This window comes from Rhinoraja longicauda, chromosome 3, assembly GCF_053455715.1.
Source record: "Rhinoraja longicauda isolate Sanriku21f chromosome 3, sRhiLon1.1, whole genome shotgun sequence".
In the NCBI taxonomy this organism is placed as follows: Eukaryota; Metazoa; Chordata; class Chondrichthyes; order Rajiformes; family Arhynchobatidae; genus Rhinoraja; species Rhinoraja longicauda.
In genome coordinates, this window is record NC_135955.1 from 32,310,256 (window position 1) to 32,334,078 (window position 23,823).

Genomic DNA, 23,823 nt, shown 5'->3' on the forward strand with positions numbered 1-23,823 from the left:
AGTAAGCAGTGGATAAAGTCGTGCAAATTCCTTTGTCCAATGACACAATGAAACTTCGATCTACTATGATTGCTGAAGATCTGAAACATCAGCTGATGGTGAAACTGTTGGAAGCACCATTTTTCGCTCTGCAGTTTGATGAAACTACGGGCATTAAAAACGATGCACAACTTTCCCGGATCAAAGTTAGGAAAAATTGTCAAGCATTATCTCTTTTGCTTGCCAGTTGGAGAGCAAACTGCAGGTGAATTTATTTTCTCCATGCTTGACGAATTCATTGAAAATGAAAATTTATCTTGGAGCAAATGTGTTGCTGTGACTACAGATGGTGCTGCAGCCATGATGGGGAAACATAAAAGAGCCACCACTCGCATCAAAGAAAAATCCCATAATTGCATCTTTTTACATTGTTGTTTACAACGGGAAGCACTGGTTGCCAAGAAACTGAACACTTGTTGCAATGACCAGACAAATGAGCTGGAAGAATTGTTGCAAGATGTGGTGAAAATTATCAATGCTATTCGCCCACAAACAAAAAAATGTTGGCTGTTTTCAAAGCTATGCAAGGATATGTCTGCAGATCACATGATTCTCCTGCCATCTGAGGTTCGATGGTTGTCACGTGGAAGAGTCCTTGAAAGAGTACTGTCCCTGAAGAATGAACTGTCTGTATTTTTTACTGAGCAAGGTGACGTGAAAGCAATTCATTTCAACGGTGATTTTTGGCTGGCTAAATTGTGTTACGACTTCTATTTTTGAACATTTGAAACAGCTCAACTTGTCACTTCAAAGAAAAGGAGGTGACATCTTCGATGTCCTTGGGAAAATAGAAGCCATGAAAATGAAGATCACCATGTGGCATATTAACATTCGTAAAGGAAATTTCTCCAATTTCCCATAGAGTGTGAGTGTGAAGAAAAGCAACTTGGTCTGGAGAAAACACTGAAGGACATAATTTCCGACCATCTGCAGTTGCTGTCTAAAAATTTTGAAACATATTTTCCTCAGAAGCATCTGCAGGACTTCGAAAATCAGATGTGGCTAGTTAATCCAATTATCACCAGCCACATCAAGCGAGCAGATTTGGGGGAAATCTCAGAAGTGTTGATGGAGCTACATTATGACTTCACTCAAAAATCATCTTTTGAGATGTAGTACTACTATGGAGACTATTGGGTTACTTGCTTTCCCTAAATACAAATCAATTGCCATGAAGGCCCTTCAACCACGAGTAATGATGACAACAACTTTCCTGTCTGAACAAGAATTTCCGACCTTGGTAGAATTGAAATCCAAAAAAAGCAATTCACTTCAGTATGTTGATTCGGTAATGCGGGTTACTTTGGAAAAATAAATTGAACCTCGGTTTGAGAAGTTTGTCGCAGGAGTACAAGAACATCCTAGTCATTGATGATAAGTGTAGAAGTATGCTACTTTGAACTTGATGAAATGCAAACATGGCATTATATGCAAAATGATTTTCACAATGTAATGTTTAATTACATATGTGACAATAAATATCCATTGAATGAATAAATATCCATTATTATATCCTCCTATAGGCTGTTCTTTTGCCATGATCTCATTCTCCGAGGAGTTGCTCTCAGGATGATCATGCCAGTTTCTCCATTGTTGGAACATTACCACTGTGCTTTTTGTGAAGAGTGGGTGTGTTTAAATGTACAGTTCCTTGTTTCCTCTTATATTTGCTGCATATTATGCTCTTGTTATCTACATCTGTGCACCTGTAGCTTGATATTGTTTTACAACATTGTGCGATTCTTACTGTTAAAAGGAGCTGGCTATTAATTCACACCACTGTAAGAAGTTGTTCTGGAGCTCTGCTCATGTGACTGCAAATGAGATTCATTAAAGATATAGTGGCAACTATCTAAATATCCTTGTTAATGTAGTAAACACATCCATGCTTTGTACTGGAAGTGTTATGAGGCCTCACAATGCAGAAGTAACATGTTCTTTCTGGTTTTTGAGTCACATTTTGCAGAACAAAATGTTCACGGGAATCTATGGAAAGGAAATTGCAAGCAGTATACAGGCAGTCAAAAAACTACTGCCTGGAATGTGTCTTATCTCAACAGATTGCACTGTTTAAATGAGTGGAATTCCATTTGAATTGTAAACCGAATTCCTCGCTCCTCTTTCTTGAAAAGTAGCTCAAAGTGTAAGGACAGGGGTAGGACATTCAACCTCTCGCATCTTTTCTAATGTAAAACTGTATCTCAGCTTCATATAGCCAGTTTTGATCTCTATCCTGTGAAACCCATAGCTGATTTTCAGATTTAATGTTCACTCAAGGTCTAAAACTAAAAACAGTGTAATTTTCTCTATTCTTTTTTTGATTCCATCCCACATAGGAGATTAGTGGGCAAAATTAGAGCACATGGTATTGGGGGTAGGGTACTGACATGGATAGAAAATTGGTTGACAGACAGAAAGCAAAGAGTGGGGATAAATGGGTCCCTTTCGGAATGGCAGGCAGTGACCAGTGGGGTACCGCAAGGTTCGGTGCTGGGACCCCAGCTATTTACGATATACATTAATGACTTAGATGAAGGGATTAAAAGTACCATTAGCAAATTTGCAGATGATACTAAGCTGGGGGGTAGTGTGAACTGTGAGGAAGATGCAATAAGGCTGCAGGGTGACTTGGACAGGTTGTGTGAGTGGGCGGATACATGGCAGGTGCAGTTTAATGTAGATAAGTGTGAGGTTATTCTCTTTGGAAGTAAGAATAGAAAGGCAGATTATTATCTGAATGGTGTCAAGTTAGGAAGAGGGGATGTTCAACGAGATCTGGGTGTCCTAGTGCATCAGTCACTGAAAGGAAGCATGCAGGTACAGCAGGCAGTGAAGAAAGCCAATGGAATGTTGGCCTTCGTAACAAGAGGAGTTGAGTATAGGAGCAAAGAGGTCCTTCTAGAGTTGTACCGAACCCTGATGAGACCGCACCTGGAGTACTGTGTGCAGTTTTGGTCTCCAAATTTGAGGAAGGATATTCTTGCTATTGAGGGCGTGCAGCGTAGGTTCACTAGGTTGATTCCCGGAATGGCGGGACTGTCGTATGTTGAAAGGCTGGAGCAATTAGGCTTGTATACACTGGAATTTAGAAGGATGAGGGGGGATCTTATTGAAACATATAAGATAATTTGGGGATTTGACACATTAGAGGCAGGAAACATGTTCCCAATGTTGGGGGAGTCCAGAACAAGGGGCCACAGTTTAAGAATAAGGGGTAGGCCATTTAGAATGGAGATGAGGAAGAACTTTTTCAGTCAGAGAGTGGTGAAGGTGTGGAATTCTCTGCCTCAGAGGGCAGTGGAGGCCAGTTCGTTGGATGCTTTCAAGAGAGAGCTGGATAGAGCTCTTAAGGATAGCGGAGTGAGGGGGTATGGGGAGAAGGCAGGAACGGGGTACTGATTGAGAGTGATCAGCCATGATCGCATTGAATGGCGGTGCTGGCTCGAAGGGCTGAATGGCCTACTCCTGCACCTATTGTCTATTGTCTATTGTCTATTGTCTATTGAAATAGCAAACAGCAAATTGTGGCCCTGGGGTTCAAGGTGACATGGGAATATAATGGCAGTAGAATGTAAATCAACTCCTCACATCTCTTCCAGTGTGACAGTTGTACCTCAAATTCATTTAACTTTGATCTCTGTCAGAAGGATGAGAGGAGATCTTATCGAAACGTATAAGATTATTAAGGGGTTGAACACATTAGAGGCAGGAAACATGTTCCCAATTTTGGGGGAGTACAGAACAAGGGGCCACAGTTTAAGAATAAGGGGTAGGCCATTTAGAACTGAGATGAGGAAAAACATTTTCAGTCAGAGAGTTGTGAATCTGGAATTCTCTGCCTCAGAAGGCAGTGGAGGCCAATTCTCTGAATGCATTCAAGAGAGAGCTAGATAGAGCTCTTAAGGATAGCAGAGTCAGGGGGTATGGGGAGAAGGCAGGAACGGGGTACTGATTGAGAATGATCAGCCATGATCACATTGAATGGCGGTGCTGGCTCGAAGGGCCGAATGGCCTCCTCCTGCACCTATTGCCTATTGTCTATCCTTTGCAAGTAAGAATGTTATTGTTCTGTTTTGGTACATACTAGACTAAGTGGACCCATTGGTCCCAAACCTCTCCTGCATTGGTGCAGCACCCTCCCCCTCCCCCTTCCCCTCCCCCTTCTCCTCCCCTCCCCTCCTCCCCTGCCACCCCCTTCCCCCCCACTCCATCCCCCTTATCCTCCCTTCCGCCCCCCTCCCTCGGTGCCCCCTCCCTCCCAAGGAGATAGTTTTAAACTTTAAAATGTGAATAACTTAAAAAACATAACACTGATTTCAATTAAACTTCTTCCATTAGCACCAAAGGGACGGCAGTGAATAAGGTGGGGCTAAAATTGTCGCGCTATCATGTACAGTTTTGGTTGTAGTTCAGGAACAAACAAACAAATGAGAGTTTTAGTATATAGACTACACCAAGTGGCAATAAAACACTTTTAACTCTTGTCCTTTGATACTCATACCTAACGAAAATGTCACTGTTGGTCTTGAATAGGGGAGATTTTGACATGGCGAAAGTCTACCACATTTTTCCAGATTTTTTGTTGAACCATATTTTCGTGTGTCATTCCTACATCATTTTGCCCACTTGTTTAGGTCTGATAAAACATTATTTGAGCTCTTTTTTCCCCCCACCCCCTTTGTTCACTCTACAGTGTGAATCATCCAGGAATACAAAGAATCCAGACTTGGTTGCTTTATTGCAAACTGTTATCTTAAATTCTGCTCCTCCACTTTCACTTCCCAATGATTGAGGAGCTCATAGACTTTGCTACAAAAACTGAGGCAGCTGCCTATGCTATCTATATACTAAAACTCACATTGGTTTGTTTGTTTGTTCCTGAACTACAGCCAAAACAGTACACGATAGCGCAACAATTTGTAGGCCCACCTTACTCACCGTCGCCCATTTGGTGCTAATGGAAGAAGTTTCATTGAAATTGGTGTTATATTTTTTAAGTTATTTATGTTTTAAAGTTTAAATCTATCTCCTAGGGAGGGAGGGAGGATAAGGAGGGTTGAGGGGGATGGAGTGGGGAGGGAGGGGGAGAGTTGGTGGAGGGTGAGGGGAGAAGGGAGGGAGCGGGGGAGGGGGTGCTGCACCAATGTAGGAGAGGTTTGGGCCCAACGGGTCCACTTGGTCTAGTCTTATTCTATTCATTGGTTTTCTGAGATTCTCACTTGTCTCCCATCTAAGAACTCACTAATATTGCTCCAGGCTCATTACATCCACAAGACCTGGCCTTGCTTTCTTAGTTTGATTCTCACTGAACTGTTGGTCCCATGCTAGCTGATATTGTCAACAGTTCTTCCTTGGTTGCTGTTTCCCCCTCATCTTAAAATCTTTTGTCCATCTTGATCTCTTCATCCTGACAAACTGCCTCTCTGCCTCTCAAGTCATTGAGAACGTCAAAACATGTAAATTCATGTCCTTTTTTCCTGGAACTCCCTGTTTGAATTATCCAGTCAGATGTTTAGCCATGCCACAATACCAGAATAACTTTATCCATCACTATTTTATTTTAAGTCAAGATAATCTGTTTCTTGAAATCCTTGTTAACCAGCCTGCAGCCTTTGACGTAGTTAACTATAATGCCCTCTTCTAATGTCTCTGTAGTTATCCTATTTGGTGGACCCTAGAGCCTTTGTTTAATTCATATCGACCCAGAGAATCATAAACCATGTTTTATCTTCCCTTACGCACTCTTTTATTTTTAGTATTGAACAATAATCTATTCTTGGCACTCTTCAATTTTTCAGCTGTATGTTGCCCTCAAAAGTATCAAAAGAAAACTTGGTATCAATTTCAATATGTGCCAATAAGACGTGTGTGTACCCAATCAAGTGCTCTCTTGACTTAGGCTTCTGTACGTTAAATTATCTTGGCATCTCTCATTTTGCACCCCATGACTAAGCCTATTCATTCACTTGTCCCTTTCAACTAGTCAAAAAGTTCAACTTAGCAGGTGGCTCAGCAGCAGGTGAGTAAAACCTTATAATTCAAGCTTACAGTTGCTGACTCTGATATTGATATAAAGTGTAATGTGAAATTTAGCTTAGAAGTAGGGACCCAGAAATTAGATTGCCCAACATTTATTGGCTGCTTAATTATTTAGTCATTTATTGCTTGAATATTAACAACGACTAGTTATAGCTTCTCTAAAACTATGTTCTCCATGATTGATGATAACCATTACTATCAAGTTATTCCACGGACATTTGGCACATTGTCTGGTACAGGTAGTTCCGCTACACCACATGTTATGTGAATTAGATATAATGCGATTGATGAATTAGGGAACACTTATATTATTTGTGTGTTTTGATTATAACATAATTTCGATTGAGGACTAGAAAATCAATTAAAAGTTACTTTGGAAACTGATGAGATGGAAACAAAATGCTGTCTGGGAAAATAACAGTCCAGAGAAAAAACCTGTGTTACCTGTGCAGTAATTAGACACTATTGTCTCCTAAGAACACAATGGCTACCTCTCTGTTTCACCACAGGTAGCCATTGAAATGAACCAATTGCTTCTATTAACACTTACGCAATGCTACTCCATTAGACAGTGTAACATACAGCCTTAAATATTTTTGGTTTGCAATAATGAAAATAAATTTATAGCTATTAAAATTAAAATTCTGCTGGGGTATAAAACGTTGTTACAGTGAGGCTGAAACACAGTGAGGCCCCAACCCCCTTTTCCCTATTGACACACTTGTCATCATAGCATGATTTTTTTGTAACCTCAGATTTATTAAAAATATAACTAATAAGAGTTCTAGCAGGACCACATGTAAAATCATTGTCCTCTTTGAGTCATAGAGTGATTCAGTGTGGAAACAGGCCCTTCAGCCCAACTCGTCCACACTGGCCAACAATGTCCCAGCTACACTAGTCCCACTTGCCTGCGCTTGGTCCATATCCCTCCAAACCTGTCCTATCCATGTTCCTGTCTAACTGTTTCTTAAATGATGGGATAGTCCCAGCCTCAACTACCTCCTCTAGCACCTTGTTCCATACACCCACCACCTTTTGTGTGAAAAAGTTCCCCTCAGATTCCTATTAAATATTTTCCCCTTCACCTTGAACCTATGTCCTCTAGTCCTCGATTCCCCTACTCTAGGCAAAAAATTCTGTGCATCTACCCGATCTATTCCTCTCATGATTTTGTATAAAATCTCCATTAGACAGTGTAACATACAGCTCCTGTGCTCCATGGAATAGAGACCCAGCCTACTCAACCTCTCCCTATAGTTCACATCCTCTAGTCCTGGCAACATCCTTGTTAATCTTTTCTGAATCCTTTCAAGCTTGACAATTTCTTTCCTATAGCATGGTGCCCAGAACTGAACACAATATTCTGAATTCGGTCTCACCAACGTCTTATACAACTTCAACATGACCTCCCAACTTTTATACTCAATATTCTGACTGATGAAAGCCAAAGTGCCAGTTACATCTTTCATTTCTGAGCAACATTTACTTTACACTTGCAATATGAAGCAGCCACTTGATAATGAATTAGATTCTATCTTCTATCTGGCCTTCATCTGCATATTATTGTTTGAGTGACTTTTCAGTATTGCCTTTTTTGGTTCATTGCTCCAGGGCAAAGTAAGTTTTTTGACTGTACGATAGATATGAATACTTCAGGGTTATTCTACGTCCTGTCAATTTTTGTTCCAGTTTTTGCTAAACATTGCTAAACGTTCTTCAGAAATTCGCTGCATTGCCCAAAAATTCAGTGTTCTCATATGAGGAGCACATTTATATGCAATGTTCACTTAACATATTCAATCTGAAAGAGTATCTTTAGTGAAATAAAAACAGAAAATACACAGTAGCTTTGTAAGGATCTGGAAAGAGTGATGCTTTGGCTACTGATCCTTCATCTCAAATTATAGTTTTGTTTCAGGTTTCTCTTTTTAACTCTATGTTGGTGCAATTACTTTACTATTTGTTACTTTTTAAACAGGTGAATATCACACCATCTTCTGTACGCTCAAACATTGATCTCTCTCAAGCAACTGGTTCACCTGTCACTTTGGCTTCTTCTCCGCTAAATGAATCCTACATGATTGCTCAACAGAATGGAATTAAAGAAGTTGATCAAGAACCTCCAATGCAGCCTGGTTCCCCTTATGTTAACGGCAAGCGGTCCAATGAAGAGTTTGAGCAGATTTTGAGAAAAATGTCTCATGTAAGAAGATGTCTTGTCATATTTAATGCAGCTGTTAGACATATGAAAGCCTATGTAATGTATAGTTTAAATTAATTGCATAGCTCATTTGCAAACTTGTCGCCTTTGTGAACCAAATAACTTTCATTTCAGCATGTTTCTGATATGTATTGAAGCAACTATTGTACAGCTAAATGGATTATTTGTATTACGTATCAAATAATGCTAACAGTATAGGAAAAGATTTAGCATCATTTCACATTAACAAATCTCTTATCATTTTGACAAAGTTGGTGTCATGTTGGGAGATTGCTTTCTCACAGCATCAGATCTCAACTTGTATCCTTGACTATTCTAGTAAAAAGGTGATTTGTTTGATGAATTGAGCTTTAGACCACATTGAGGTTGATCCAAATATGCCAAGTTGAAATATTGTCCCTCAGCTTTACCATTTGCAATTTTTATATGGGTGGGCACACCTTTTGTAGAACTTCTGAACTGATATAACTTGCTATGTGGTGAACAATTTGTCTCCGTTAGCAATGAACAGAATCTTTCTTTCATCAGGGCCGACCAATTGAATACATAAATCTGGTGAAACCTCCCTGTGGCGGTTTGGGGTTCAGTGTAGTAGGACTCAAGAGTGAACATAAAGGAGAACTGGGGATCTTTGTCCAGGAAATCCAAGAGGGCAGTGTATCTGCAAGGTAAGAAATTTTCAAGCATTGCCATCAACTTTACATGTTTTTTTGTTTTTTTTAATGTCCTTTGATTGCTAAACAAATTGGTCTGAAAATCTCAGTGAATTCTTTCTTATGTTTATATATCAGAAGCTGTAAATATCCTCAAATATGAATAGAAATCTGTGATTTCCAATGTTAATATATCAGCAGCTGTAAATAATTAAACCTGCTTTTTATTAATAAACAAGTGGACCTGTTGGGTCCAATCCTCTCCTGCATTGGTGCAGCACCCCCTTCACCCCTCCCCCCCCCTTAATTCCTTCAGTTCAGCAGTGAATTGGGTGACAATTTATAGCTATTTTCTTGGACTCATATCTTTCCTCTGAAGTACTTCCATTGTTTTTAGAAACAAAATTAAAAGCAAGTCATTCAGGACCAAATCTGCTCTGACTTGATGCAGTTCATGATTCGTGAAGGTGTAATAAAGGCATTGCCTTGGATTGTAAATTTGGCTTCTGCTGTTTGTGATTAATTTCAATATTGCAGTGGTGGTATTGTTAGATCAGATTTGTGGATTACAGCACCAACCTTAGTCAAATGACTGATGCCTTTAATTTTTGCAACACTGGGATCAGATCTAAAGAGATCCTTTATGATTTTTCTCTGGCCATTTCCTGCCACATTTTTGTAAGTTAGGTGGAAGTGAAGGGGCAGACATCCTGGCATCATTAATATCTGCGCCCTTGACTTTGTAGATCAGGATTTGAAACTTGCTGCTGCTAAATCTCTGGACCCACTCACTGACAATGGAAGTTCTCTTGCAGCAGTGCTGTGAGATTAGTCAACCACAAAACTTCACCACAAAACTTCTTATCTTTTGTGAGATCCTCCTCAGCCATTCTTTGAAGTGGTGCCCTGACACAGGGTGCAGAATCAGTGTTACAGATGTGATGTATTGATTGGATAACAAGTGTTGTATTCAGAGCTGAAAGAATCACCTATCTTAAGTTCCCATCAACTCGCACACTTGTCTTTTTTCCTCATTATGGCATCAGACTCAGAACATGGCTCTTGCCACATATTTCTCCTTTTCATGATATTTTGACCATTTCTTCTCACGTCCTACCAGTGGGGTGTCGCAGGATTTTTCAAAGCATTTAATAGCTTGCTAAATTTGTAGAGTTGTCAAATACTGCCCATTCAAGAATCCTTGGATTTTTCTAGCAATAAGAATTATAAAAATATACCACCTGATAAGTTGTATTCTGATTCCCAGTCAAGCAAGAAATGCAATTGGAGTATCTGGTGCATTTGACATTGGGGCAAGTGATTGATTTCTGAACAAATTAACTAGTGGAATTTCATGACCAGTAAGGGCTTAAATTGTAGTTTAGTTTTACCTACAAGTTGCAAATTAGAACTATGATTGGCATACTGTAAAAAGGTTGTAACACGGCGTTATGTGCAATTGTTGATGAGTGACTAGAAAATCAGTGCAGGATTTAGCTTGGTATTTATCCTGCATAACTGTGCTTCTTTAGTAAAAATATACCAGTTATAGACAATAGACAATAGGTGCAGGAGTAGGCCATTTGGCCCTTCGAGCCAGCACCACCATTCAATGTGATCATGGCTGATCATTCTCAATCAGTACCCCGTTCCTGCCTTCTCCCCATACCCCTGACTCCGCTATCCTTAAGAGCTCTATCTAGCTCTCTCTTGGCCTCCACTGCCTTCTGAGGCAGAGAATTCCACAGATTTACAACTCTCTGACTGAAAAGGTTTTTTCCTCATCTCTGTTCTAAATTATAAGAAAAATCATAATTTCCAGGATTGGAGTAGAAATTACAGAAGTTTAGTTAAATCAGTGCAGGATTTAGCTTGGTATTTATACTGTATAACTGTGCTTCGTTAGTAAAAATGTAACAGTTATAGGAAAAATCATGATTCCCAGGATTGGAGTAGAAATTACAAGGTTTTTTCCTCATCTCTGTTCTAAATTATAAGAAAAATCATAATTTCCAGGATTGGAGTAGAAATTACAGAAGTTTAGTTAAATCAGTGCAGGATTTAGCTTGGTATTTATACTGTATAACTGTGCTTCGTTAGTAAAAATGTAACAGTTATAGGAAAAATCATGATTCCCAGGATTGGAGTAGAAATTACACAGAAGTTTAGTTATCCATGTAAAATTCACACATTGTATTGATTTTTTTAAATGATTGGTCCTTTTAACACAAGCAGCACCGGTCATTGTAGTAAAGATATTTAAATTTGGCTCTTGTTGGCACAGCAGAATTGGAAGAAGCATTAGAATTGTTGAATAATAAATATTATATGTATTTTGCAACATGATTGCTGTTTCTTGGTGACATATATATATATATATATTTTAAATTTTTGTTTACTTGACTGCGTGCTGTTCAGCAAGAAACTGGTGTTTTTATTCTCCCAGATATTGTTAATATTATTTAGAGTTGATGCTGGAAAACCTGAAGTTCATTAAGAACAGATGGCTTGATTTATATTTTTTTACAATCCTCGACATATATCAAAACTCTGTCTAATGGCAGGTTACATTAAAGTTTGAGTACCTGATCCATTGAAGCTACTTAAGATTTTCATCCATTTTCTGGTTTTTAAATGATGCTTTTAAAATTGTAACATTAGGAGATAAACCTCATTAATGCACGAAGTGAAATAATTAAAACTAGGTATTCTTTCTTTGTTCTATTGATAGAGATGGGAAACTAAAAGAAGCAGATCAAATCCTTGCTATCAATAGACAGCCTCTGGACCAGAGTGTCACCCATCAACAGGCGATTGGCATCCTGCAGAAAGCTACTGAACAGGTTCAGTTGGTGATTGCCAGGGGATCCATTTCGCATTTATCCAGTCCAGTGATTTCACGTACACCATCAGATGCAAGTACACTTTTAGAACATTCTTCGACAGTAAGTGTAGCGTGCTTCAGAGTCTGAATAGATCCCAGAGGTTGTATCCTATTTAATAACAAAGAAAGCAGCATAAAGAGGTTTATTGTTTGTTTTCAGACTTTCTGGATTGCTCTTGCAAATATCTGGGCTTCCTTAATGTGCCAAATTCCCTGCATTATTGTAATTTTTCTAAAAGTAATTTGTTATTTATCATATCATATCATATATATACAGCCGGAAACAGGCCTTTTCGGCCCTCCAAGTCCGTGCCGCCCAGTGATCCCCGTACATTAACACTATCCTACACCCACTAGGGACAATTTTTTACATTTACCCAGCCAATTAACCTACATACCTGTACGTCTTTGGAGTGTGGGAGGAAACCGAAGATCTCGGAGTAAACCCACGCAGGTCACGGGGAGAACGTACAAACTCCTTACAGTGCAGCACCCGTAGTCAGGATCGAACCTGAGTCTCCGGCGCTGCATTCGCTGTAAAGCAGCAACTCTACCGCTGCGTCTGATAAAGCATCATTTTGTAGTTTTTTGGGCTTTATTGGAATAATTTGAAGTATAAGTTGTGCTTGCATACCAATAACTGTTACAATTTTTATTGTTGATTATTCTACATTCACACAACGTTGTTAAGAATACACACATCTAATACATTGAATGTAACTGTTGCAGTTCTGATTTGTTTTCATTTGGGGAAATGTTAGTTTCTGCAATATAAAATAAGGATTAAGCCCTTGCATGTCTTACCACGTTGCTGCTGTGAAAGGAACAAAAAAAAATTGGCAAGAGTCTAAGGTTCAAAAATCTACTCACTACACCTCACCACCCAACCCATATCCTCATCATATTATGCCCAAGGCATTTTGTTTTGTTTGGAGTTAATAAATAGCAATAAAGGAGGTAAACTAAAAATAAATCAGCATTTCAGGAAGCAATTCAGGAAAATGGTTATTGGTAACCCGTCTTCTGCTTTTACTAATTTTAAGCAGGGTGTTAGGGATTGTAATTAAATAATATGTTGTGGCTTGGCATCACATGCTTCAGGTTGGAGCTCCCAATATGAATAATTATCTGTTCAATGGTTTATATTCATTATTCTCTGTGCCAAAATGATATATCAATGGCATGTGTGTGTTAAAATTAAAATATATATTTTTAGGCTTGATTTGTGGTCAAAGAACAGAATATTGAACTTGCTGTTCTCATTGCATCCTCAATTTAAGCTCTTGATTCCATCCTATCCAACATTCAGTTCCAACCACCTAACATTTAAGACGCCTCACATTCCCTTCAACTCTTCCAATAGCTTTTAATTTCTAGACCCCCATTGCCTCATATTTACCATAGACGTTCAGTCCTTTAAACACCATCACCCCCACAACAAAGGTCCCAAGGCACTCTGTTTCTTCCTTGAACCCATTTGATTTCCCTCTACTAACACTCTCCTTCGTCTGGTGGAACTTGTCTTCACCCTCAACAACCTTTTGGACTCCTCTCATTTTCTCCACTTAAAGGTGTAGCGCTTGCTTGGGCCCCAGCAATGCCTGCCTTTTTGTCAGTTACGTTGAACCGTCCTTTTTCCAAACATACACTGGCACCATCCCCCAACTCCATCTCCGCTACCGAAACTGCATCAGGCTGCCTCTTTAATTTCATTAACTTCATCACAGCTATCCTGCCCTCAAATTCACTTGGACTGTTCGTTTTACCTCATCCCTTCCCATCAAGTAAAATGAAGCAAAGATTGATTTCTCATTTCTAGTGTGCTGCATTTGGTGCTTGAGCTGTGTTTTTTGTTTATATTGAAGAAGCGGATTGCAGCTTGGATAATCTCTTTATGGAGCACCTGAAGTTTGTCAATGGCAGTGATCCTCTGCTTCCAATTGTCCATTCTCTCTAGCATCTCTGTCCTTCTATACTTTTTCATTGAGGCCCCAAATTTATGATTCTGGAACAGAACCTTATCCTTCATCTGGGCATCTTGTAGCCTTTGGGACAAACCTATTGAACCCAACATTTTCAGCAATGTTTTATTCTAGGTATCAGAATCTGTCAATTGTACTTGGCCTTTCCTCTCTCCACTGATTTGCCTGATTTGCAAAACATTTCCAGCATGCCCCTTTTGGTTTCAGATCTGAACAATATCTCTGACTAAGCATTTTTACATGTTCCACTTGTACCTCACTCTACCTGCGTTTATTAAAAAATCAACTACATGGCTCCTTAAACAACAGAATCACTATGGTAACCCTGGTTTCACCTTTGTTTCCCTCCCTTATCTTCTCTGCAGCTTGAACCAAATTTGTTTTCTCACTTTCATAGTTTTGAAGGGTTTTCAATCTGAAACATTAACTCTGTTTCTCTTTCCATGAAAACCACCTGATCTCGGCATTTTCAGTTTTTATTTCAGATTTTTAACAACTTAATTTAAAAAAAAAAAGGTATTTCTTCTGTTCTTCATGAACTGCGAGTGATTTGCCATGATTGTCTGAAGTAATTTAACAAGTAAAGTTGAAGAAATGATTTTTTCTAAGTGATCATTTTTGATGGTCATTTTTTAATGCATTATCATTTGTGGGTATCATGTCTGATACCGGTTTAAATACCGGAATAATTCATATCGGTTTATGAATGTCAAATTGTGGAATGGAGACTGTACATAATCATTATAGAATGCTTCTATTCTCAACAGGTCAATTGGCAGATTGTTGAAAGTATAGAGTTGGTTAATGATGGCTGTGGTTTAGGATTTGGAATTGTAGGTGGAAGAACAACCGGTGTTGTTGTAAAGACCATTTTGCCTGGAGGAGTTGCTGACAGGGTAAGGAGCTAAATATACCATCAGTTGCGTAATGTATCATGTCATTTCATCAATCCTGTTCGAATCTGCAGTGTTTAACAATTGGGATGATAACTGAGAAAAGACTCTTCATTTTTCAGTAATCACAACGATTATTCAGTCTCAGGAGTACTACCCTACTTCAGGGTGTTAGTTCAGGGTGCCATCAAACATCCAGTCTATCACAGAGCTGCCCATATCCTACAGATGGTCAAAAGAAAAGAACCCACTGAACTCAATGTTCTTCTTTCTTTACCTTGATTGCTAATTGTGTGTAAGTGCGAGCATAGAATATGAAAGCAATAATCAGTCATACAGTTGCTTGCTAATCCTTGTGCAAACCTTTCCTCTGAGTGATTGCTTTGAGGATGATAGGTGCAAGTATGCCATTTGGAGTCATGCAGCATGGAAACTGGCTCTTTGGCCTAACTCGTCCATTTTGACTAAGATGCCCCATTTAAGTTGGTCCCATTTGTCTGTATTTGGCCTGATAACCCTCTAAATGTTGTACCTGTCCGGGTGTCTTTTAAATGTGTAAGAAGGAACTGCAGCTGCTGGTTTAAACCGAAGAAAGACACAAAAAGATAGAGTAACTCAGCGGGACAGGCGGCATCTCTAGAAAGAAGGAATTGGTGACGTTTCGGGTAGAGACCCTTCTTCAGACTGTTTAGGGAACAGGGAAACGAGAGATATAGACGGTAATGTGGAGAGATAAAGTACAATGAAAGAAAGATATGCAAAAAAGTAACAAAAGTGACATAGACGGTGATGTGGAGAGATAAAGAACAATGAATGAAAGATATGCCAAAAAGTAACAAAAAGAAACAGGCCATTGTAAGCTGTTTGTAGGGTGAAAATGAGAAGCTAGTTCGATTTGGGTGAGGGAGGGATAGAGAGAGAGGGAATGTCGGGGCTACCTGAAGTGAGATAAATCAATATTCATACTCCTGGGCTGTAAGCTGCCCAAGCAAAATATGAGATGCTGTTCCTCCAATTTGCATTTAGCTTCACTCTGACAGTGGAGGAGACCGAGGACAGAAAGGTCTGTGTAGGAATGGAAAGGAGAATTAAAGTGTCTAGCAAATTATGCTGCTGCCGCCGCCCCGTATCTCTCCTCCAGCCCCTCAGGGGCCTCCACCCGGGACTCTGCCGACCCTCGCCTATCTACTGCCCACCAGTGAGCCAGAGCAGTCGCCTCACCTGAGTTCCAGGCTCAGCACCAGGCCCACAGTCACACTATGCAGACTCCAACACCATGTGGTCTGAATCTGCTGGGTCATACTGCTCCCCCCCCCCTCCTACAGGGAACCTCAGTAGTGATGGTTCTTCCCCTTCCCCCTCTTAACCAAGTTAGCCCGACCGCACCCCACCCATACAATGGTCTCACGCCCCCCTCCTCTCTGAACACCCACCATCCCCCCCACCTGTTCTCGCCTCGGCCTTTGCCCACTCTCCACCCCACCCCCCCACCCATGTCGTGTCTTCACCATCCCCCATGACCCCCTTTCTGATATGGAACGGTCTGTCCTCAACATAGGCCTCGCCTTCGTTCCCCTCTGCCCCCACCTCAATGAATTCCGGGTCTGCCACGACGTAGAGCTTTCCTTCCATTGTCTCTGCCTCTGTGTCTTTTTCTATGGGAAGGAGTCCTCGTCACCCAGTGATGACCCCTTCTCTCAACTTTTCCATTCCTCTTACCTACTCCTACCTTACCTCCTCTGAATTTACAGCCCTCCGCTCACTCTGCAGCAACTCTGACATTATAATCAAACCCACTGACAAGGGAGGTGTCGTGGTAGTCTGGCGCACTGACCTCTACCGGGCTGAGGCCAGGCAACAACTCTCAGACCTCCTCCTACTTATCCTTGCGCCATGATCCCACAGATGAGCACCAGGCCTTAATCTCAAACACCATGACTGATTTAATCACGTCTGGCTGTCTGCCTTCCACAGCCTCCAACCTTAACGTTTCCCAGCCCCGCACAGCCCATTTTACCTTCTCTCCAAAATCCACAAACACAACTGCCCTGGCAGACCCATTGTTTCTGCCTGCTCCTGTCTCACGGAAATGATTTCCATGTACCTCAACTCCGTCCTATCCCCCTCTGGTCCAATCTCTCCCGACCTACAGTGCCCTCCATAATGTTTGGGACAAAGATCGATCATTTATTTATTTGCCTCTGTACGCCACAGTTTGAGATTTGTAATAGAAAAAAATCACTTGTGGTTAAAGTGCAAATTGTCAGATTTTAATAAAGGCCATTTTTATACATTTTGGTTTCACCATGTAGAAATTACAGCTGTGTTTATACATAGTCCCCCCATTTCAGGGTACCATAATGTTTGGGACACTGCAATGTCATGTAAATGAAAGTAGTCATGTTTAGTATTTTGTTGCATATCCTTTGCATGCAATGACTGCTTGAAGTCTGCGATTCATGGACATCACTGGTTGCTGGGTGTTTTCTCTGGTGATGCTCTGCCAGGCCTGTATTGTAGCCATCTTCACCTTATGCTTGATTTGGGGGCTAGTCCCCTTCAGTTTTCGCTTCAGCATATAAAAGGCATGCTCAATTGAGTTCAGATCGGGTGATTAACTTGGCCACTCAAGAATTGACCATTTTTTAACTTTGAAAAACTCCTTTGTTGCTTTAGCAGTATGTTTGGGATCATTGTCTTCTTGTAGAATAAATTACTGGCCAATGAGTTTTGAGGCATTTGTTTGAACTTGAGCAGATAGGATGTGCCAATAAACTTCAGAATTCATTATGCTACTACCATCAGCAGTTGTATCATTAATGAAGATAAGTGAGCCAGTACCTTCAGCAGCCACACATGCCCGGGCCATAATACCCCCACCACCATGTTTCACAGATGAGGTGGTATGCTTTGGATCTTGGGTAGTTCCTTGTCTCCTCATGCTTTGCTCTTGCCATCACTCTGATATGTTACTCTTCGTTTCATCTGTCCACAAGACCTTTTTCCAGAACTGTAGTTGCTCTTTAAAGTACTTTTGGCAAACTGTAACCTGGCCATCCTATTTTTGCGGCTAACCATGGTATGCATCTTGCAGTGTAGCCTCTGTATTTCTGTTCATGAAGTCTCCTGCGGGCAGTGGTCATTGACAAATCCGCACCTGACTCCTGAAGAGTGTTTCTGATCTGTTGGACAGGTGTTTGGGGATTTTTCTTTATTATAGAGAGAATTCTTCTGTCATCAGCTGTGGAGGTCATCCTTGGCCTGCCAGTCCCTTTGCGATTAGTAAGAACACCAGTGCTCTCTTTCTACTTAATGATGTTCCAAACAGTTGATTTTGGTAAGCCTAAGGTTTGGCTGATGTCTCTAGCAGTTTTATTCTTGTTTCTCAGTCTCATAATGGCTTATTTGACTTTCATTGGCACAACTTTGGTCCTCATGTTGATAAACAGCAATAAAAGTTTCCAAAGGTGATGGAAAGACTGGAGGAAAGATTAGGTGCTGAGAGCTCTCTCATACCTGCATTAAGGAGGCAATTAAACACACCTGAGCAATTACAAACACCTGTGAAGCCATGTGTCCCAAACATTATGCTGCCCTGAAATGGGGGGACACAGCTGTAATTTCTACACAGCTGTAATTTCTACATGGTGAAACCAAAATGTATAAAAATTGCCTTTAATAAAATCTGACAATGTGCACTTTAACCACATGTGAGTTTTTTTCTATTGCAAATCTCAAATTGTAGAGTACAGAGGCAAATAAATAAATGATGGGTCTGTCCCAAACATTATGGAGGGCACTGTATGTCCAAGATACCTCGCATGCCCTTCGTGTCTTTAATGACTTCCGCTTGCCGAGCTCCCACTCGCTCAAGAAGAAGGGTCTTGACCCGAAACATCACCTATTCCTTCTCTCCCGAGATGCTGCCTGACCCACTGAGTTACTACAGCATTTTAATAATAATAATAATAATAATATTCATTTATTGTCATTGCAACGAGTACAACGAAATTAAAAAACAGCCAATCCTGACGGTGCGTACAAACATATATGCAATAAATGCAAAAACAAATAAATACATAAATACAATTAAATTAAGTACAAGATTTTTTAACGGTGTTGCCTAGTGCACAGGTAGTGTTCAGTTCTCGTATGGCCCTGGGGTAAAAACTGTTCTTAAGTCTGTTTGTTCGGGATTTGATTGACCTGAAACGTCGACCAGAGGGCAGATGAACAAACAGACGGTGGCCGGGGTGGGATGGATCTTTTATTATTTTGCCTGCTCTACTGAGGCAGCGCAGGCTGAACAGGTGCTCCAGGGAGGGCAGTGAGCAGCCGATGATTTTCTGGGCCGTCGTGATGACCCTCTGAAGGGCCTTCCTGTCCTTTTCTGAGCAGCTGGCATACCATGTGGTTATACAGTATGCCAGCACACTCTCGATGGAGCAGCGATCTACCTTCAATTTAAACCAGCATCTGCAGTTTTTTTTTCCCACTCGCTCAACTTTAGTATGGACGTTCAGTCACTCTACACCTCCATCCCCCACCAGGAAGGCCTTAAAGCCCTCCGTTTCTTCGTCGACTGCAGAACCATCCAATGTCCCTCAACGAACACTCTACTCCGCCTAGCGGATCTGGTCCTCGCCCTCAACAACTTCTCCATTGACTCCTCCCATTTCCTCCAAGTCCAATGCATAGCTATGGGCCCCAGCTATGCCTGCATCTTTGTAGGGTACATTGAACAATTCCTGTTCCAGGCGTTCACTGGCCCTATCCCCAAACTCTTCGTTACATTGATGACTGCAGCGGCGCTCAACGACGTTACAGCGCTTTTGACCATGAGCTCCTCGCCATACGCCACTTTCGGTACTTACTGGAGGGGAGGCCCTTCACTGCCTTCACGGGTCACAAGCCGCTCACCTTCGCATTTGCCAAGGTTTCAGATCCGTGGTCTGCGCGGCAGCAGAGGCAGTTGGCGTACGTGTCGGAGTACACCACCTCAATCCGATTTGTGGAGGGCAAGTTCAACAGGGTGGCTGACGCCTTATCTAGACCCGCGGTCCACGCCGTTCTCCAAGCGGCCGGTGGTATTGACTATTCCGCCCTGGCAGCCGCACAGCTGGTGGACGGGGAAACCGTCGCTTATCGCACGGCAGTTTCGGGCTTACAGCTGGAGGACATTGTCTGTGGCCCTGGGGCACAACGCTGCTGTGCGACGTCTCCACTGGCCTGCCGCGGCCCATCGTCCCCGTCGCCTGGCGGTGCAGGGTGTTCGAGGTGCTCCACGGGCTTGCCCACCCCACCATTCAGGCGACAACGGCCCTCGTAGCCTCCCGCTTCATGTGGCACGGGCTGTGCAAGCAGGTTGCACATTGGGCACGCACCTGTATCCTGTGCCAGACCACCAAGATCCAGCGACATGTACGTGCGCCGCCGCAGGGGTTCGGCGTCCCTCGGCAGTGGTTCGACCACATTCACGTGGACATCGTGGGGCTGCGGCCATCCCAGGGCATGACCCACCTCTTCACCGTGGTTGACCGCTTCACGCGGTGTACTGAAACTATTCCGCTGGCAGACACCTCGACAGCCACCTGCGATCGGGCCTTGGCGGCGCACTGGAGCGCCCGGTTTGGGGTGCCGCTAGACATAATGGATGATACGCCGTATGATGATGATATGATATGATATGATATGATATGATAACGTCCGACCGGGGGCCTCTGTTTACGTCGGGACTGTGGTCGGCCATGGCACGCCTCCTGGGAGTTCGCCTACACCACACTACGGCGTATCATCCACAGCCGAACGGCCTGGTGGAACGGTTTCACCGCCAGCTGAAGGCTGCCCTGAAAGCACAGACTGGGTGGACGCCCTGCTGTGGGTTTTGCTGGGGATCCGCACCGCACCCAAAGAAGACTTGGCCTCCTCCTCCGCCGAGTTGGTGTGTGGGGCCCCGTTGACGGTTCCTGGGGAGTTCATCCCACCAGCACAGGGTCAAGTGGAGCAGCCTTCGGACGCCCTGCAACGTCTTCGGCAGACGGTGGGCAGGCTGGCGCCGGTGACCACGTCTCGTCATGGGTCCTTCCAACCGCACGTTCCTCCTGCTGTGGAGGACTGCCAGTTCGTTTTCCTGCGCAGGGACGCTCATCGGACACCTCTCTAGCGGCCGTATGAGGGCCCCTTCCGGGTCCTGCAACATGGCTCGTCCACATTCGTCCTGGACATGGGGGGTTGGAGTGAGACCGTTTTGTTTGCGCGGCTGAAGCCATCGCATGTTGACATTGATTGGCACCTGCGAGGTCGCCCTCCATCTAGGTTACCTCCTTCAGTGTCCGCTCCGTCCCCATCACCTGTCGGTCGGCCGCCGGTTCCTGCGCCGGGCTTGCTGCGCACCCGGGCTGGTCACCTCGTGCGCCCTCCTGTCCGTTTCGTACCTCCGGTTCTTTGGGGGCGGGGTCCTGTGGAGGTCCCTGGATATTAGGCCACTCTTGACGGACAGGGACGAGGGACTGCCCACATGCTACGGGGTTTCTACCCAGGGCTTTTTGAGGAGTGTTCATCCCTTCGGTGGAACTCGTGAATGGATGCTCACAACCTGCATTAAAGAACTTTCAAAACCTGCCTGGCGTCCAGCCTATTTCTGGCCACGTCCAGGCCACTACACCTCATTCTTTAGGGAATGGGGGTTCCCCTCTCCCATCATAGATGAGGCACTCTCTCGTGTCTCCTCGGTACCTCGCAGCTCCGCCCTTGCTCTCCCTCCCTCTAGTTGCAACATTGACAGAGTCCCCCAGTCCTTACCTTTCACCCCATCAGCCGTTGCATACAACATAATCCTGCAAAATTTCTGCCGCCTCCAATGAGATCCCACCACTAGCCACATTTTCCCATCTCCACCCCTTTCTACCTTCTGCTGAGACCGTTCCCTCCAAAGCTTCCCGGTAACTCATCCCTTTCCACCCAAACCACCCCCTCCCCCACCCTCCCCCACCCTCCCCTGCAACTGCCGAAGATGCAACACCTGCCACTATACCTTCTCCCTCGACTCTGTCAAGGGACCCCGACAGTTCTTTCGGGTTAGGCAGAGGTTCAACTGCACCTCCTCCAACCTCTTCCACTGTATCCGTTGTTCAAGATGTGGACTCGTATCTCGTTTTGTGGAACACCTTCGCTCAACCCGCCTGAACCAACTTGATCTCCCAGTTGTTGGAGCTTCAATTCTCCTCCCCATTCCTACACTGATCTTTCTGTCCCAGGTATCCTCCATTGTTAGAGTGAGGCTGAACGCAAATTGGAGGAACAGCATCTCATATTTCGCTTGGGCAGCTTACAGCCCAGTGGTATGAATATTGATTTCTCTCACATCAGGTAGCCCCCGGCATTCTCGCACTAGCTTCTCATTTTCACCCTACAAACAGCTTACAATGGCCTGGTTCCTTTATCATCTAATTTTTTTGCATATCTTTCATTCATTGTTCTTTATCTCTCCACATCACCATCTATTTCTCTCGTTTCCCTTATCCCTAACCAGTCTGAAAAGGGTCTCGACCTGAAACGTCAACTATTCCTTCTCTCCAGAGATGCTGCCTGTGCCGCTGCGTTCTCCAGCTTTTTGTGTCTTTCTTCAGATGTCTTTTAAATACTATTGGAGTATCTGCCTCTTCTGGCACCTCGTTCCATATACCCACTGAGTGGAAAAAGTTGCTCCTCAGATTTAAAGTCCTGGCCTGCCCACTACCACTCAGGCCCTTGATTCCTGGCAACGTCCTTGTAAATTGTCTCTGCATTCTTTCCAGCTTAATGACATCCTTCCTATAACAAGGTGACCAACACCGAACAAAATATTTCAAATGCGCAAAGGCAGCTCTTGGCAAAGAGTGGGCAGGCGAGAACCACTCTAGGTCCTTAAAGACTTAAATCTTTAAGTCTTGTACAACTTTCTCCCTGAATGTTAGGTGATGTCCATCTACATCAAGAGCTGTCCAATTGTTTCCTATTACCAATGCAATGCTCTCTAGCTTCTCTTTTGATCAGAAAATTAATTTGGGTATAATTTCTGATTTTTGCCATGCCTTTAAAACATGAGTCTCCTTTCATCAATATGCTTGTGCATTTTGACAAATGTTCTAGTTGCATTTACTTCCCTTTTCTTTATAGGCAATGCTATAGTTTTCTTCACATGTATTCGCTGTTAAAATGCAGGAAACTCCCAACATTCAAATAAGTTATTGCATTACTTAGTTCTGACATTGTCGAACTCCATAAATGTAATCTAGTTTTGATGATTGACATTCTCATGCAATAACGTTTTCACAGCTAACATCCTGAACTTTACTTGTATGTCTATTCTGCTAATTTGAACCATATTTCTCTTTACTACTTGTCAGCTTTATTTCGGCTTTTGTGTTAGCTGCCATCTCTAACCACAGGCATTGACCATTGTCCTTTTCTGATGACTTTTCTATTCTTTTGTTTGCCTTCATTTTCACAATGGTCTTGTTTGCCAGATAGTGACGCTACATTTACTCGCGCTAATTCACCTGTTTAAATGTGTACACATTTTATGCTTTTAATTCACATCTGATGGTTAGAATGATTGCATTTTTTGTTTTATCATCAACTCGCTTGTCCTTTCATTTTTAATTAATCTAAATTATGAAGTTTATCATATGTCCACAATGTTAATATAGACATATTTATATTGTAGACAAGTTGGAAAAAGCTTTTGTCATTCGATATGCCTACATCATAATATTAATCCCTCTATTTGTATTTAAAGGATGGACGACTTCAAAGTGGGGATCATATTCTCAAGATAGGAGATACAGACCTCCTGGGGATGGGTAGTGAGCAAGTGGCACAGGTGCTACGGCAGTGTGGAAATTGTGTTAAATTGGTAATCGCTCGAGGGGCTGTAGAAGATTCCTTGGCTGCTGCCCCTCAAGGACTTCCTGCTCTACCATCTGTACCACCGGTAGCAGAAGAGGCAAGTAATTATACCTGTGTTCCCCCGAATAATGGAGCAAGACAATCAATTTACACTTCGTAGTTTTTGGCCACGGGCTTCCAGGTGGAAAGTTTGTAGGTTACTGTCTCTTATCTCTTGTTA

At 42.5% G+C, this 23,823-nt stretch overlaps 1 protein-coding gene across 9 annotated transcripts in view; it reads left to right on the forward strand.

Annotated features, from left to right (window-relative positions):
* Positions 1-23,823, forward strand: part of mpdz (multiple PDZ domain crumbs cell polarity complex component) — a 153,215-nt gene that overhangs the window by 17,500 nt on the left and 111,892 nt on the right. For 7 of the 9 annotated variants that reach the window (XM_078395752.1, XM_078395757.1, XM_078395781.1 and 4 more), the window contains exons 4-8: positions 8,060-8,284; positions 8,831-8,970; positions 11,687-11,900; positions 14,589-14,717; positions 23,494-23,700. In XM_078395752.1, the coding sequence (XP_078251878.1) occupies positions 8,060-8,284; positions 8,831-8,970; positions 11,687-11,900; positions 14,589-14,717; positions 23,494-23,700 (915 nt within the window). The remainder of the gene's footprint in view (positions 1-8,059; positions 8,285-8,830; positions 8,971-11,686; positions 11,901-14,588; positions 14,718-23,493; positions 23,701-23,823) is intronic. The other 2 variants (XM_078395774.1, XM_078395794.1) reach the window with 2 other exon arrangements.